Source organism: Anabas testudineus, chromosome 17 (assembly GCF_900324465.2).
Source record: "Anabas testudineus chromosome 17, fAnaTes1.2, whole genome shotgun sequence".
NCBI lineage: Eukaryota > Metazoa > Chordata > Actinopteri > Anabantiformes > Anabantidae > Anabas > Anabas testudineus.
In genome coordinates this window covers 8,458,133-8,475,220 of record NC_046626.1, presented here as the reverse complement: position 1 = coordinate 8,475,220, position 17,088 = coordinate 8,458,133, and the positions used below count along the sequence as shown (strand labels likewise).

At 39.0% G+C, this 17,088-nt stretch overlaps 3 protein-coding genes across 4 annotated transcripts in view; all 3 read right to left on the bottom strand.

Moving 5' to 3' along the window:
* The window catches only part of pde4ca (phosphodiesterase 4C, cAMP-specific a), a 42,890-nt gene extending 42,536 nt beyond the window's left edge, over window positions 1–354 (bottom strand). Inside the window, exon 1 of the mRNA XM_026373789.1 lies at window positions 28–354. Coding sequence (XP_026229574.1) covers window positions 28–69 — 42 coding nt within the window. The 5' untranslated portion in view covers window positions 70–354. The remainder of the gene's footprint in view (window positions 1–27) is intronic.
* Window positions 355–1,560: 1,206 nt separating this feature from the next.
* ifi30 (IFI30 lysosomal thiol reductase) lies at window positions 1,561–5,330 on the bottom strand. 2 transcript variants are annotated; one of them, XM_026373796.2, is made up of 8 exons: window positions 5,226–5,330; window positions 5,025–5,180; window positions 3,977–4,165; window positions 3,540–3,614; window positions 3,332–3,418; window positions 2,932–3,084; window positions 1,864–1,932; window positions 1,561–1,720 (listed from the first exon to the last, which is right to left on the bottom strand). In XM_026373796.2, exons 2-8 carry the CDS (start codon window positions 5,154–5,156, stop codon window positions 1,655–1,657), a joined length of 771 nt encoding a protein of 256 aa, XP_026229581.1. In that variant the 5' UTR covers window positions 5,157–5,180; window positions 5,226–5,330; the 3' UTR covers window positions 1,561–1,654. The 2 variants fall into 2 exon arrangements, with proteins under 2 accessions (XP_026229581.1, XP_026229580.1); XM_026373795.2 differs by having other exon boundaries at window positions 5,025–5,329.
* Window positions 5,331–6,862: 1,532 nt separating this feature from the next.
* Window positions 6,863–17,088, bottom strand: part of pik3r2 (phosphoinositide-3-kinase, regulatory subunit 2 (beta)) — a 29,006-nt gene continuing 18,780 nt past the window's right edge. The window contains exons 8-16 of the mRNA XM_026374512.2: window positions 16,862–16,964; window positions 16,538–16,636; window positions 16,248–16,428; window positions 15,964–16,083; window positions 15,407–15,549; window positions 15,065–15,241; window positions 14,878–14,949; window positions 14,592–14,762; window positions 6,863–14,174 (exon numbers count right to left, since the gene is read on the bottom strand). Of these exons, the coding sequence (XP_026230297.1) occupies window positions 13,973–14,174; window positions 14,592–14,762; window positions 14,878–14,949; window positions 15,065–15,241; window positions 15,407–15,549; window positions 15,964–16,083; window positions 16,248–16,428; window positions 16,538–16,636; window positions 16,862–16,964 (1,268 nt within the window). The 3' untranslated portion in view covers window positions 6,863–13,972. The remainder of the gene's footprint in view (window positions 14,175–14,591; window positions 14,763–14,877; window positions 14,950–15,064; window positions 15,242–15,406; window positions 15,550–15,963; window positions 16,084–16,247; window positions 16,429–16,537; window positions 16,637–16,861; window positions 16,965–17,088) is intronic.

The following is a 17,088-nucleotide window of genomic DNA, read 5'->3' as shown; positions in this document are numbered from 1 at the left end:
TACTAAAGGTTCAATAATTGCCCTTACCTCAGTAGAGTTGGAAAATATTGATGAGTTATTTCTCCTCATACTGTACTTTCAGCTACTGTAATGTGGGGAACAAGCCAACTGGAAAGGAAATGCCAAAGAGGAGTATACAGGAACCACATTAAAGATCAGATATGAAGTACTCTGTGGCCTCCACTACTTCCTTCAGATGTCACTCAGTACAGAACAAGTCTTTCCCCGCCTCTTCGAAACCCTCTGCTGCCATTAGTTCCAGACCATCCAGACCTTCTGGTTAGGCCAGACACACTCTGGTTTTAAAGCTGCTATCCACGTAACTTTTCTTAACATCACTTGTAAGATGAACATGGCTTTGTACAGGGACGCTGAACATTCAGAAAAAACTGAGTGGAAATAAAATTATCACTATCTCGTGCTTTTAATTTGATAATCTAATACTGTATAGGCCCTCTCTGTGAGCAGTTTGGTCTGAGGGCCCAATTTGAAGGTGACATCAAAAGGTAGAGACAGATGTGTGCGTTTGAATAGCTGAATTTACTAGAAACTAGAAACAAATATCTAAATAGCTGAGCAATGAATTAAAGAAATATAAATGCTGAGTCACTGTGAGGAATGAGTAATAAAAATACCTAACAGCCAGTATAATGCTCGCCCTCCCATCTCATCACTACCAATGTGGTTCCCTGCTCCAGTGTGGTGTGGTTGTAGTGGGCAGCTTTCAGGTGTGAATGAACTGAGTTAATATGATCAGGGCGTTCATCTTCAGAGGACGTGGACTCTTTGTGGAAATTATCATGATAAAATACAGGTGGAAATAAGAAGTTAATTCATCAACAAGTTCATTTTGAAGATGAACCCACAAGCTGCAAACAACTGTGTGTGTGTGTGTATTTATGATCACTCAAACAGGTCATTGATACATACTGAATCAGCATTCACAGTGACCTGAATCCCTAATAAACACTTGGTAAGATCCTCGGGAGATGCTGTGAACTTTATTGACCCTGTCCCATAAAATATAAAGTCAATTTGGAATCATGAATTGAGTTTTACTGCATTTAGCTATGATTTCTAGTAAACTTTTTAACAAGTACTTTGTGTATAATGCATTAAGTAATGTGCTTTTGAATCTCTGTTTTTTGAATAACAAGTGTACTGATTACTAAATAAACTTTGGTGGTGATCTGCAGGCTACACTGAATTCAGCAAAACGTAGCTTTGTAAATCAAATTCAAATAATAGACAGTAGCACCACATGAACAACAGTCGCTCCTATGACCTTCATGTACACGGTTCCCTATTATCTCTGACACCAGAGAGCATTAGATGAGATATGGTGCCATCTAAAGGACTCTTTGAGAACACCTACTAATGAGTGCCATGAGTCAAAATATTACAAAATGCATTTATGGATTCATAGTTTCACATTTTAATAAAAGCACTTTTTTATGAAATAGGATTCATATTTTGTGAATTATGTGAAAGTCATGTAATCAATTATTCCCTTTGTAGAAACACATTATAAAATCAGATTTTAAAAAAGTTTAAAAAAAAAAAAAAATCTATTTGATGATACTCCTCAGTGTTCCTTGTAAATTGGCCACATCTGGACCGGAGCAAGCCTAAGGACATGTGCAGTGCTGCTCCTTCACTCTTTGTCGCAGTAGCTTTTGTAGTGTCTCTTGGCCCCTCCACACATTGCAGGCTTGGAGCCCTGAAAAACATTAAAATAAAATAAAAATACAGCAAATATAAGTCTAAGCAAATGTGCTTTTACAACACATACAGCAGAATTGTATAAAAAAACAAATGTACAGTACACAAAGTCAATAATTGAGATTCAGTTGTTAACTGTACCTGGTACATGCTGCAGACCAGAGTGAAGAGAGAATTCATGGCTTTCTGCTGCAGGTCCTCCGTGTGCTTCTGCAAATTAGAACAAATCAGTTTCTCTAATGCTGACATAAAGAAGGCAGTGACTGAAATACAGTAAATGAGTCAGAGCTGGTATTTCACCTACACTGGACGAATGGTTGACATACACTGCCCGTCCAAAAAAAACAATAAAAAGTCACACACAGTAATATTTTGTTGAATCGCCTTTAGCTTTGATTACAGCACGCATTTGCCGTAGCATTGCTTCAATAAGCTTCTGCAATGTCACATTTATTCACATCCAGAGTTGCATTCATTTTTTGCCAGGATCTTGTATTGATGATGGGAGAGTCAGACAATTTGATGAATCCTGTTATAGTCATCTTGGACTATGCCCCTGCCATCAGGGAAGAAAGAATCCATTGATGTAATAAAGTGGTCATTCAGTGTTCAGGTAGTCAGCTGACCTCATTCTTTGGACACATAATGTTGCTAAACCTAGACCGGACCAATTGCAGCAACCCCAGACCATAGCACTGACATAGCCCCCACAGGCTTGTACAGTAGACGCTAGACTTCATCCACCTCTCTTCTCACCCTGATGCTGGAACAAATCTGGACTCATCAGACCATCTGACCTTCTTCCTTTAGATAGTTTTTAATCCAGTTTTAGTAGTTTCTTCTTGGATGTTTTCTTTGCTTGATTCATGCCAATAATTTGACCTTTCTATAACAGATTAACATCTCTTCCACAACCACAGGATGTGTCTTCAGACATGGTTGTTTAAGAAATGAGAAGCTCACTGCATCAGTTAGGGTTCAATAACTTGTTGCCAGCTGAAACATAATCATCCATGCAGTAGTTATCCAATGGGAGTTCTTACCTATTTGTTTTGTTAAATGAAAAAAGTGGTGACTTTTTTTTTGGACAGGCAGTGTATATGTATAGCTACAGTATGTCAGTAGCTTCACAACATATAAACAATCAACAAATGTGTCATAGTTATGGTTTTGTCACAGAATGCACAGGCATCTCTTAATGCACTTTACCCCATTAATGGTCACCCAGGGCACATATTGGTGTGGAGGATTCAGGTCCTTAGTCTTCACAGCATTCAGATGCATCAGCTGGTTTCCTTGGTTTCCATTCACACAGTTCATGACTTTTCCCCATTGCAAACTAGGATCGTAGAGAGTCACACACTACAACCAATGGAGAAAAAACACATCAACTTCAGCAGTGAAATAATCAGTTGTGGTAGTGACAGTGAGGAAAAGATGAAGATGGGGAGACAAACCAGCCAAGTGACTGAATAGAACACACACACACACACACACACACACACACACACACACACACACACACACACACACACACACACACACACACACACACACACACACACACACACACACACACACACACACACACACACACAGACTTGCTTACGCTTTGAGCTGCCTTGATGACATCAGCTGAGGATTCCATACAGTAGATTATCTGGAAAGCGGCCTGAGTCATGTTAAGTAAACAAGTCTGTGGAACAGGACAGAAAACACATGAAAAACAATCAGTTAAGGATAGAACTAATTAGAAATGCCAAAACTGTGACACTGTTAAAAGACAGCAGAATTATCCCTGTGTGTGTGGGATTCACCTCAATCATGTTGCCCAGACATTCCTGTTCTCCATGCTGGCACTCAAATGTGTACTTTTGTCCATCATGTTTCTCCTATGGGGGGTACATGAGAAAAACATAATTTCTCAAAGAAGATTATGATGTGCTTCATGCAATTATTTACATGAATAACAAGTGTACTGAATATTAATTTGCCAATAAAGGGAAATCCACTGTGGAATAACTGTGTTTAACTGATTATTTTGTAACCCCATACTTAATGGTTTTGTAAAGGTTTATTTCTTTACTTGCTAGTGAAGTCTAATGTCTTTCTTTACTTTATTTAGCCTATCTCTGCCTCCTTCAGTAAAGAATATTCACTACATATACACTTTTAAGACAACATCATTGCCCACTGCATAATTTATAGAGATACAATCCCAGGATATACCATAGGTTCTTGGTTTAATACTTACTTGTGCATTGCCATAAGGCACAAGATCAACAGTCATAATGTCGCTCAGCATGACCCAGGTGGGAAGGAGTTCCTGAGTGAGAAACATTCTGCAGCCGGGACACAGACTCTCGTAGTAAAGCCCCACCTCGATTGGATCTGCTGCCTTATGGTCCCTGGTGAAGTTAGACTCAAGACACTGCTTCAGAACCTGCACAAGTAAAGTTCAAAAGTGGGGAGGTTAACTTTGGTGTGATTAGGCTCCCTTCAGTGGCATTTCCTTACTGTTTAAATGACCAATGCCTGACGCTACAGGTTGGTATGGATTGGATTGGATGAAACCGTTTTAGGCGCCGTGGCTGTGAACTTATTATTTGACATTAGGCATAAACAAATGAACGATAGCGATATTGTATGAGGTGTGCAAAACACAGATGATAAGTAACTAAGTGTGCTTACCCATTATTCAGTATTTACTTGCATTTAATAAGTGTACTTGCATTTAATGTTTACTGTACTTTAGTAAACAGTTTTTTGGCGATTTCTGGTACTTTTACTTGAGTACTGCCTTTCTGTACCACGTGATGAATAATACAGCTGGAATAGGGACTTTTCATCTCTTCACTTCCTCAGCGGACCAGTCCCAGCTCCAGAAATAGACATGCTTCCTACTTCCTCAAATACTGCAGCATGACACTGGACCAGGATGAAAACAACCTTTGAGCCGCAGGTTATTTTCTGTGTAACGTGTAACGTATAGTTTTGTGTCGTGACAACTTGTTAAATGAGAACTGAAAAAAATGTAGAAAGCTTTTAAAAGTTTAGCCACTAGCTAAGTTTGCTAGTTGACGTTAACGTTAGCTACGTCGCCTCTGCCCGTAGCACCGGCGTGATCGACGTCATTGTTGCTATGGTTTCCTGTAGTTTATCTCGCGCGCAGTGATTCAAAACAATAACCGGAACTAGCTACAGCTGACGTCTACTGAGAGTTTAATGGACGGCAGCCATTCTACAACATAGACAAAATAAAGTTAGATAAATACGCTTAGGTGTTATAGTAGTGAACTCACCCCGCACTGGATAGCCGAGTCCAGAGAGGAGCACCATTTTGATGGAGGAACGGAGCACGAAGAGGAGAGAGCGCAGCCTCCGTACTGAGTGTTTAGCCAAACGGTCAAAATCAGCAGCAGAGGAGCTTTCATGTTGACTGGCAGCACACAGCTGAACTTCAACACAGGTAAGTAAACAAAGTTCACAGCGACACAGCTGAACTTCAACACAGGTAAGTAAACAAAGTTCACAGCAACACGGCTGAACTTCAACACAGGTAAGTAAACAAAGTTCACTTCAACACAGCTCCGACCTGCGGGCTACGGTACGGTGCAGCTTTAAATACAGCACCGGTACAGCAGCGTGGGGGCTGTTTGGTTTTTGATTGGCTCTCGGTCGTGATCAACGTAGCGTCACTTGTTACTAGGAGAGACACTCGCAGCTTTAGGGGAAATAATGGTGAAAACTCTCTTGAGGTTTATGAGGTTTTATTGTTACTATTGTCACATGAAGTCCATTCTGAAGTTTATTATATTTGTAATGAGTTTGTTAAGAAGGTATCGAGTAGTGTACAAGCAATACAAAAACCCTTGTGGATACAGTTGATCATCCACTAGAAATTGAATGAAAAAACTTTATTTTATTATTAAAGCATTGAATTACATTGTGTGTTGTGCAAATACTAAAGAGGATAAATTGTGTTTGGTGATCTAAACCCCAGCCTGACATGTACAGGGGTGTGTTGGTTGTTAAAATGTAATATTGTTGAGGAAGAAATGAGGAAACTGAAAACATCAGTAGGAGGAATTATAATCTTGTGACCAGTTCCTCCAGTTTGTTGTTCATCTTTTGTTTTTTGTTTTTTTTTGTTTTGTTTTGTTTTGTGGGCTATTCTTCTTGGAATGACTTGGATGCATCATCTGGCTAATTATAGGTGCGATGGCGTGTCTCGGCTCAGTTCCTGGGTTCACAGGACGAAGAGTCATAAGAAACACACTTCAGCAAAACAGCACAAACCCTTGAACATTAAAGCTTTTACCTGGTGACTCTCACATGATCCCTCCCTGCTTTCCTCCATAACCAACACAGGGAGACAACAAAACAGGTCACAGTACAGTCACTCACTCTGCAAAACAAATTTGAGCAAATTTCCCCATTTTATCAGATACTCATAGAGCTACATGTCTCCACCACCCTAATATGTCGCAAGTTACTGGTATTGGGGAATTATATTACAAAAGGGGAAACGGCATTATTACTTTCTAGAGAAAAACGTCCCAGTTAAACCACACACATCACAGTGAGCTACCTCTCAAAACAAAGCTGTTTGCAGTTAAAGGGTCAAGGACATCGTGATGGCCGCAGCCTGGGCCACAACATAAATCTGGTAATGTTTTCACTTACCCTTAATTTGTGTTGTGGTTCAGTTTGCAGTTGTTTAAGCTTAGTCATCTTTTGTTGACCTCTGTTAGGACCCAATGTTGTTAGTATTTAGTTCTTTGTATATATCGTATTTTTGGGTGAATAAAATCCCTTTTTTGGAAATACACTTCATGTGTCCTGTGTCTACCTACTTGGTCTCTGACAGACATTTTTACTTAAGTTTACATTTGGGGTTTCTCACTAAAACAGACTGTAATCATAAGACATAGCAAATGTGTTTCCGGATGGTTTTAAAAAAATATTCTGTCAGTGAAGATTCTCAAGTCGTCCACGTGAAGTTATCTGGAAGTTGACTAATGGCAACTGATCTTTCTTCTTGTTAGGTTGAAAAGTTTCACTAGTCATCCATGTAACATGTTGACCACAATACAATTGAGAAAGGGGAAAGAAAACAAAACAGGACAACTCAAGACACTTAATTTTATATACATATCTTTTATTGTCTTTTAAAATCATTGCATCAGCCTAAAGTAAGAACCATACAGATTAAAGAGTACCTGTCTGAGGACAAACATCTCTTAAGCAAGGTGTACAGGAGAGAAAGAAAGAAATGTCATATCTGAATTAAGACAGACCAACAGAGGGGAGATAACACAGAGGAAAACTTTTCCAACCAACTTTTCGTGCATAGGGGTTGGACACACCACAACCAATAGGCCCCTACTGGCTGAAACAACAGTGCTCCCTCTGAGTTCAATTGCACTTTGGTGTAGAGTAGCTTCATCTGACTGCCCTGCTAATTTTCCATTCACCGTTTTTGAGAGAAAGAGAAGACCATATCGTTATTAACTATGCATTAAGAACCATTGATCTGTGCTTCTGCTGAGGCAGTAATACATCAGGCAACTTTGCCTGCAAGATTACTGCGGAATTGATGTGGTAATTAGTGTAGAAATATAGAGACTTATTGTTTTGTTTTGTTTTTTATTGTTGCCCAAGACCTTGCTGAATGTATCCACTCCGATCTATTTGCCAACATGTAGAGTTGGGTTTAGAATATGAACTACTGTACACCAGTGAAAATTACTACAATATTAACATCAGAATAATGCAACACTTGGCAAATGTTTAGGCCAAAGTCCAGAGTGAGAAGTGATGATGTGAGAAAATTAGATACAGACAGAAAAAGGGGAAATGAAAATGCAGGTGCTAACATCATCATATTTTCAATGGAAATTACCCATAAGGTGAGACTCCAGTATATTGAATACATTTTGGTCTTAAAGGTATGTTACAAAACCAACAGAGCAAGTTATTCACCTTTTAATTTGAGTAAAATTTGCTGTGTAGTGCAAAATCAAAAACAGGGTGCCTCTTGTTAGTTATTCCTGAATTTCCAACTGTGATTATGTATTAAAACTGTACACAAGCATGTTCATCAAGTGGCATATGCAGTGGCAAGAGAAAGTAATTGAACCTTGTCAACAAGTTTATCATTCAAGGGGAATTGTATGAGAAATTAATGTTGGACACAACTAAATTCCACATACTTTTTCTTGCCACTGTATTTACTGATATTCACAAGATGTGGGTAGAGCCACAATCAATTCCTCTAACTGAGTCCTTACCAGAGAGACAGAGGCACTGCTCTAGATAATCAAAGTGATATCTACCGTACTGTACATAAAATAATCAGCAAAAGTTGCAGCAGTGTCTCAAGCTAGGAATCAGTCCTGCACAGGCTCAGTGTACGGTGAAGTAGTCAGCAGGTAAGAAGAACAAAGATCATGTATTATTGACAAATTAACTTTGTTGAACTGTTTTGGTGACTTATCATTTTGAAATTGAGGGAGCACTGTTCTCACACGAACAATAAAAAAAATAAAAAATAGAAGAACAAACTGAAACCAGAAAAAAACAAAACAAAAACAAAACAAGCAGTCATTACATTTTCAAGTTTAAAATGACAGAGGAAATCAAGAAATATAAATCAATCCATCACAGCCACTTTGAGGGTCAGACAGATTGATTCTCAAACGCATATTTACTATTTGGTTAATTACATATTGTAAACATTTGTATTTTTTTTCTGTATGGAGGAAAAAAATTCAAGCTAGCTTATTTTTTTCTTTATAGGCTCTGTAAGGTTATCATTAACAGATATAAACAAACAAAAAATAGCCAATACGTGGACACACAAATCTATCAGCTTTTTTAAAAAGCCAAAAACAAAACAAAACAAACAAAAGAAAAACTCAGGCACCATAAAAGAACACTTTCTAATGCCATCATTGTTGCATGTACAAAAATCTGCATAAAGGAGTGATCATGAACCGTTTAAATCATGTACCTTTTCTCTCTGTCAGGTTAACAGGCTTTACCGTTAGTCCCCCCTCAGCAGCCACAGAGATCAACCAGAGGAAGATACAGTGGTAAGATGTCACTTCGTTACAGCATCAGTGTCCAATATATGGTGGATCTCAGTGGCAGCTTCTCAAGTGTATCTTTTGTGGTGCAACTTTTAACACTGCCTCTACTTACAAAAAACTGAATCTTCTAAATGACAGAACAGATTTTCATGTTCAAGAAAAAAAAAAAAAAACACTCTTTTTTTCTCTAATATTTAATAAAAGCGAAGCAGCCAAGACTGCATTTAACATATAGACTCAGCTCTGTAAATATTAACACATGTACATGAGCTTGGTTCGTCCTCTGCACACACCTGATAATCATGCTTAACAGATTACATATATGTATATCAACTGTAACCACAAAGTTTGTTGCTGATCATGATGAAGCTCACTGCAGCTGATTAGTACAAATGCTTGCGTTTTCAAGAACTGCTCAAATACGACGCAGCTGTAGAGCAAGTCTAAAGATCATGTTCACGATCATGTTCAAGCCTCTCTCTGATTTGTTTCAAGCACAATCCAAATCAGAATTATCATCCAAAAATATAGATATCTAAGTATATATTTCAAAATATTTATTCTCTAGTATGTCACTCATTCTTCAAACCTTAATAGACACCAAATATATGTGTTCTTTGTAGTCAGCGAAAGATGTGCTTTGTGTATGACGCCATTTTAAGAAATATCATTTACAGTGTACCAAAGCTGATGAAAAAATATTTAATTTCTTGAATGATCATTCGTCATATAGAAAAATGTTTTTCAAGAAGCTTAGACACAAATGCATATCTAATAGATGAGCGAGATGAAAGCTTTGAGTTTCAGAGACACGTCTACCAAAAGCTGGACTAAAATCTCAACTCTGAGTCAAAGCACAATAAAGTCTTCTGCTCGTTTCATGCTCGTCCCACTGTGTGACCAGGTTTCATTGCTACTGAAGTTGCATTGCTTCTAGCTATTAAACATCTGTGATTAACATAGCATATATGGCAGACGAAAGTGTTCAACTACAAAAATGTTCATCTTAACAAGTGCCGTAAGAAACTATTCAGTTCTATATTTCAGTTTTTCTTTAAGGAACTAAAGCACTAAAGCGAACTGCTTAAATGGAAACAGAACCACCTGGTTCATGAACAAGCTGATCGGTTTTACTCCTGACTGGTATCAAACCATGCGTTTAGTTTCACTTCTTTGTGCAGCGAGTTTTGAGATATCCAACTTCTGTCACTACATGTGTAAACTCCAGGTGAACAGAGTTATGACTGTGCTGCTAAAACCATGTAAAGATTACATTTCAAAGAATCAACACTGATGTCTCTTTTCAGAATCACTGTTTTGGTTATTCTGAATAATAACAGATCTCAATGAGAACACGTGAGTTTTTTCTTGTTCTAGTTACAAAGAAACATTTTGAGATTGATAAATTAAAATCTCAGAAAGCAAACATAACCTGATACCATTAGGAGTAAGTGAAAAACTTTAAAACTGGGTGAACTGAGCCGTTACAGGATAATTAACGGTAATTGTCTTGTTAAGTTGGACAATTTTGCTGTGTGGACACAAATTGCATAATGAGCCAGCAGCTCTCCTTAAAGTTGGTTTGAAAAGTATTACAGACTCTATACAGCCCATATAGTAAAACTAACTCTATAATGAAAACATTGCAATCAGTCAAAAGCATCAAAATTACATGACAATTGTTGACCGCAAAAAACAACAAAAGCATATACTGTACACTGTATACTCCAATATTAAAAAGGAAAATGTCAATCACTCCTGATATACTGTATGGAACGACCTTAAAACTCTCAACTAAAAACACTATAAACAACTGAGCTTTACCACTGTCTGGGAGTTTATGATTGATTGGGCGTTAGACACACAAGTTTGTGTGTGGAACAGAAAAAAGTGCATTCACAAAAGTGTTGGTCCAATAAATGGGATAATGGATTTGTCAGCAGTGGCGGATGACTCAACCAGAAGGCCCATTCACAAAGGAACCGACTCCAAATACAAAACACTGAGAAATGCTGTATGCATTTACTTGAGAGCTTATCATGTGAGCTTCAAAAAACTGGGCTGGGCCACGGGTGTGTACAGTTCACATTTCTATCTTATCTCAGTTGTATTCCAAAATTAGACAAATAAAAAAACACAATAAAGAACGTTAGCTTTGATGCACAGTGAGAGAATGCACCAAGCTACTGTACAGCCCCCACCACAGAAAGAAGGAATATGTAACAACTACAGATGTAACAACAAAGAGGCACAACTAAAACACACACACACACACTACACAATCAAACACAAGAGCTACACCCATTTGATACACACCCTTAGGTTTTAGACAAATGGCAAATGTGTGAACAACCGGGGCACAGCATGTGGTGGTGGCACCATCTTGTGGAGCAACGCTCCAACGACGCGCAGATGAGCTCATCACGATGACTAAAGGCACTTCTTATCTCTCTCACTCACATTGTTATAGCCCTCTCATCAGAAGCACCGCTGTCACCTCTAGTTTAAATCTTGGGATTTTCTACTTACCAAGAACTGTGCAAGATACAGTACAACTGATTCGTCCTGACTGAAGTCAGTGTGATGTCTTGACTTAAAATTTTCCGGTTGTGTTTGGTTCCATTTCAAATGGTGACTGGTCTGTTAGAAACGCTGCTACCTGAATTTTGTGAAGCAGCATTTCAGCAACAGAAATTAAAGTATGCCAAAAAGCATCTCACTCATTGAAAGCCTAGCTCTGCTGAGGAAATGGAGTAGTGACATTAACTCATAATTAGTTTTCATAATCAGAAGAGAGATCATCATGGAACAAAATTCAATTTCTGTCCCATCTAGTCTTTAAAAACAAACTCTTTAAACTCTATTGCAGATGACTCAATCTAGCAAAATACTTTACTTTAGGCAATCTGAGTCTTCTACTGTACGTGTAAGAAATTTAAAAGATTATTCATATGTATTCATCACAAGAAACCAACTGGGTAAATCCATCTTAAAGTTTCAACATGTTCATCGAGAACAACAACTGAATAATGCGGCAAATGACCTGTGCTTTTAAAGTGACACAGAACAGAGGTGGTACAATCTTTACCTCAAGCCAAATGAACGAGAGGGAAACAGGAAAAATTCACAGCGACAGCACAGAACAGCAGGAGGAGTCCGGTCTGAGAACTAAAACTTGTTTTCCACAAACTTCCACAAGCCGCGTTGTGCATAGTACTATCATATTGTACATGCACTACAAAAAGCACAAGTATCAACCTCTGGTGCCAAGATAAAAAACACACACACACACACATACACACCCCAAACGAAGGACTCCATGCATACTGTACTAGATAATCTCTCAGACCACAGAGGCCATGCTAAATGGCAAAAGGACTGGTTCTTTTTTTTCTCTCTTGCTACATGATAACACATCCTTCATTTGGCTCACATTAGCTGGATACTTGCATCCTTAAACAGAATCTAAGAGCATAGATAGGAAATATTCTGAAAACATAAAGAAACACAGCGGTGAAACTGTATAAAGTCACATACAACGACTGCATGTGTGTCTGAATTATACTGTACATGAGTTATATTACTGCTTTCTTTTTTGTACATTAATGTTCTACAGCTCTGTGACTCAAGCTTCTGATGAAATGAACAGTCAAGCGCAAGTGGCAGGGAAGTACCATGAGTAAATCTGCATCAAAAAAACAACAATAAACATCTGTGAGGACACTGTACAGCTAAAACTAGAGACCTCTAACTAGAGACGAAGTAAATACAGTACTGATACATAATCACATAGACGTAGATGCTCTACAAGTGTCTTTAGCGTACAGAAACAAGACACGTAGGAGGAGCACTAACAGTTATGCCTTAAGTCAGTGGCTACAGGTGCTACAGTATTAAAGAGGATGAAAAAAGAAGGAAGTTTGAAACAAAGACGCAGGAATCTTTCCACAATTTCCATTTAGAAGGAAACCTGAAACATGTTAAACTGCATTTATCAATGTACCTCTCCATCTAGTATATTGTTATTAGAAAGTATTTCTGAATTCACAATATACCAAATATGTACCTTGCATTTCTATCCTGAAACACAGTATTTACTGTATGTTGTACCTCGTCAATTCAAAAGGAGGCCCACTGAGAGAGCAACAAGCCAAAGCAGTTGGAAATAAAGATCATTTCATAAAAATATACCCATTTTTTATTTTTTTAAAGCTGTAGCTTTGTCTATGTAGACAGCTGTTCATTTCCTCCTTCCTTCTGTTCCTCTGTTCAACCCCGACGTGCCCCCCTTTTCTAGAGACACAGGCTTGTGGTCATTCAAAGCTATTACTATGGCACTTAAGCAAGCTTTAAATTGAATCCATCTTCTTAAAACCCCTGAACCATCAACCCCAGCAATTTCTCTCCCCTTTCGTCTCACGTCCACCCCCCTCCCCCAGGCTTCAGTGACTACACCCCCCGGTCCGCATTTTCGGAGCCTCCTTTAGGTGTGAAGTGAGCAGCCTGGTTCCGCCAAGCCGGTCCTTTCAGCAGATGACAGCTCAGGCTTTTGTCTATGGACAGTTTGCAGGCGGTCTGGGGATGACAGATCAGGCCTTTGTCTAAAGACAGTCGTCACATGTTCAAGGCAAAACAAAGAAAAAGTGCCTCCTCTACATTTCACCATCATCCCACCAGCTGGTCTCTCGTCTTCTCGGTCATCTTGTAAATAAAACTTTTGTGTGCTTATTTTGTCTTCCTTTAACACGTTTAGTCTGTATCAAAGGTTTTTCTTGTACGTTTTGACACATTTTTCATAACTGACACTGTACAGACAATACTGGCTAATGCAACACTCTTCTCAAGTTAAATTCAGTGCATCAGCCAGGCTAACTGTACAGTGTATAGTTATTGCTACCAGTGTGCTTATTTTGAAGCCATGCTGTTACCAAGGAGTGCTCTTTACTCGACTGGGTCGGTTTGGGAAATCGGCACCAGTCTCCAGCCAAAAAAAGAATGAAATTTTTTTTAAAGAGTCTTTTTTTACCTGCAACTTTAAACACACGTTGAACGATACGTGTACAAGTATTGTTCAAAGGTTTATTTTTTCCCCCCGATGCGTGAGTGAAAATTTTGTGTCCCACCCTGGTTGGCATCATACCCTGCTGGTGGATAATTCATCTTGGGTGCTGGTTCTGAGATCGGGCCAGTACTGGGTAGGCTAGATTTACATTCAGCTGGTCATTGTGTTGGATCAAGGAGACGTTTTTGTAGTGGAGAACCAGGTCTTTGAGGGATGAGTATAGGTTGTAGGGCTCAGCGAATCCATAACCTGTGACTGTCTTGTAGATGACGCAGTGCTTGGTATCACCCTCAACACTGGAAAGAACAACAGAGATCATGTTTAGAGATGCTCAATCTAAACGAAAAATGCTGTCCTTGTTTATACATACTTATACATTACTTGCTGTCTATATTCACTTCAAGTAACAGTTTCTTATATTTACCAAAATGGGTACTGGCAACCATTTTATGTATTTGCAGAAAAGATATAAACTGGGAGTAGTACACTGATAGCCCAATGTTACTACATAACAGTAACATACACGCTGTGAGGACCTCTTGTATGTTCTATTTCTGTCTTATACTTCATCTGACAAATACACCTCGTGTAAAATATTATATATTTTTTATAGTATTCTTAGAGTTAAAATGCTTTTGAAATGATAGGATCCAGTTATCTGTGTGTGAAATAGATCTCACTACTACAAAATGAAAAATATATCACAGACGTACACTACAGAACAGGCGTAGGAGCCCTTCTGTGATTGGCTCTCACGGATGAGGAAGGTTCCGTCACATTTGCCTCTCAGCATCTCCTCGGCCTGGGTGCGTTTGATATCACCCACGTACCAGGTACACTCATCGTGATGGGGTGAGCCTTCGTCCTCCTCCAGTGAGTAGGAGCTAGAAACACAAAAGTTTAATTTTATGTCCAACCTGTCTCTAAAGTACAGCTGGAGACAGCACTAAGTCATGACAAATCGAGTTTCTGCTCTATTAGTTCATCTCACACACTTACTCATCAGCATCGTTCTTTATGCCGAGCCATTCGTTGATCTTCTTCTGTCTTGTGCCCTTCTGTGTCAACCATCTGCAAAACCAGAACACCACAGAGTTAATGTTGACAGTTTCTATACCTCTGTACAATTGACATGACTGTGCGTGTATTTCAGGCATGGATTAAAGATTTAAATGATTCTCCTTACATCAAATACTGGTCTCTGATCTTGCGGAGCTGCATGAGATCTGGTTTGAGGCTGTTCATCTTCTTGTCGATCTCTCGGTTATCGCAGACTTGCTGTCTCAGGTCCTGCTCCAGCTTACACTTGCTGTCATGGATCTCCTTCACACGAGACTTCAAACGCTCTGAATTGCTCTGGATCCTTGTTTGAGAGAATGAAAAATAAAATAAAAAATAAATAAAAAATTCTAAAAAATGTTAATTCAACAGTTTCATCCAGTTTAATGTTTTTATGGTCTGCTCTGTCTGCCTGCTTTAACTTTATGTAGGCTTCTGCAGAATCCTATGCACACAAACGCAGCCTTACTTTTGAATCTCCTTTTCGTTGCCTTCACGTTGGAATCTCTCCAAAGACTCTCTGCTGTAGCGTTCCTGAGTCTCACACTGCTCCTCAAAGATCTTGATGGTCTCATTGAAAGCCTCAATGGCTGTGCGCTTCATCTGCAGCTCCTGGGAAAAATGAGCAAGAGGCAGACAGTGACTGTCCATTTGATGTTTTATTGTATTTCATTCAGTCTTCAGCAGCTGATATGCCATGTCATATTCCTGCCTACATTGCAACTTTATTTAGGTTCTCTACAGTTCAGCTAACAGAGAAGAGAGGTGTGTAGCATCTTGAGTTTCATTCAGACTAGACACAGCACTCTAATAATATGACGAAGGGTGGAGTTTACAATATAACAAATCCTTAAACTACATATTTTCATGATCACCATACTGCATATATCAATAATTTTAGGTTTTTATTCATCCATATTTCAGTATTGTATTTGTCAGTGTAATCTTTATATTGTACATGCATTAACGTCATTTGTTGTGAACACACATTCGCTGACTCATGGTACTCTATAGATAAACTCGTACCTGTGAAGTGCGTGTGTACTCCTCATACAAAGAGTCATACTCGCGGCTCTTCTCCTGGTACTGCTCATGATAGACCTTCAGCTGCTCGCCCACCTCTTCTATGCTGTTCTCCTTCACCAGCTGAGCGATACAAAAAGCATAAAATATCATAACTTTAATGAGTAAAACATAATCTGCTGTTATTCATAAAAATAATAAAATAACTGATAATAATAAATCAACTGATTTGCAGAAGGTTTGTGGGTTCGATGACTCATTAAACTGCTAAACAATCGATCACAAACCTGCTGGTATTTGGAGACAGGGTACAGAAGCTTGGTGTCCAGCTTGCCGTTGTACTGGGCCAGAGACTCGTGTCGGTAGTGATTGATGAGCTCGACTACAGACTGGAAGGTAAGAGGCTCAGAAAAGCCATACCGCCCATCTCGGTGGTAAATCTTTATCAGCTTGTTGTTCCCTCCTTTCCTGCAGGGGGAGACAGCAGCCATATGAGCATGAAATACAGTGTGGCAAACGGCAATGTTGACATTGCAGATATTCAAAAAGAATCCTTAGACCAGAAGTGCAGCTTTACCTGAGGGTGAGAGTGTACTCGCCCTCCAGTTTACTTGAGGCATCTCGGACCAGAAAGGTGCCGTCTGGAGTGTCTCGCAGCTTCTCATTCACCTCCTCTCTATAAATTCAATGGCATGCATTATTTATAGTACCGACTTCCTCTTTTTCAAGTTTACATCAAGATACCAAGAGGTTTTACAAGGTGAAGGAAGCTGTACTTATAGTAGACTGATCTAACAAAGTGAGGGTGTCACACATGGTAAGTGGTGAATAATTTCAATAAATGGAGACCTATTGTGATTCAATTCTCCTTCAACCATCACAGTTCCTTTTTGCCATTTACCTGGAGATTTCCCCCCAGTACCACTCAGCTTCATTGAGCAGGTTACTTGTGTCGGTCATGGCAAGTGGTGCCACTTTTGACTTGACTGGCTTTGCTGGAAGAACTGGAAACATTTGAACACAAACACATGAAAATCAAAGTACCAACACATATTAAGCTGTCTATATGAAACTTTTTGAAAGAACATATATGACAGAAGGACCTAGTGAGTTTGAGTTAATATAATG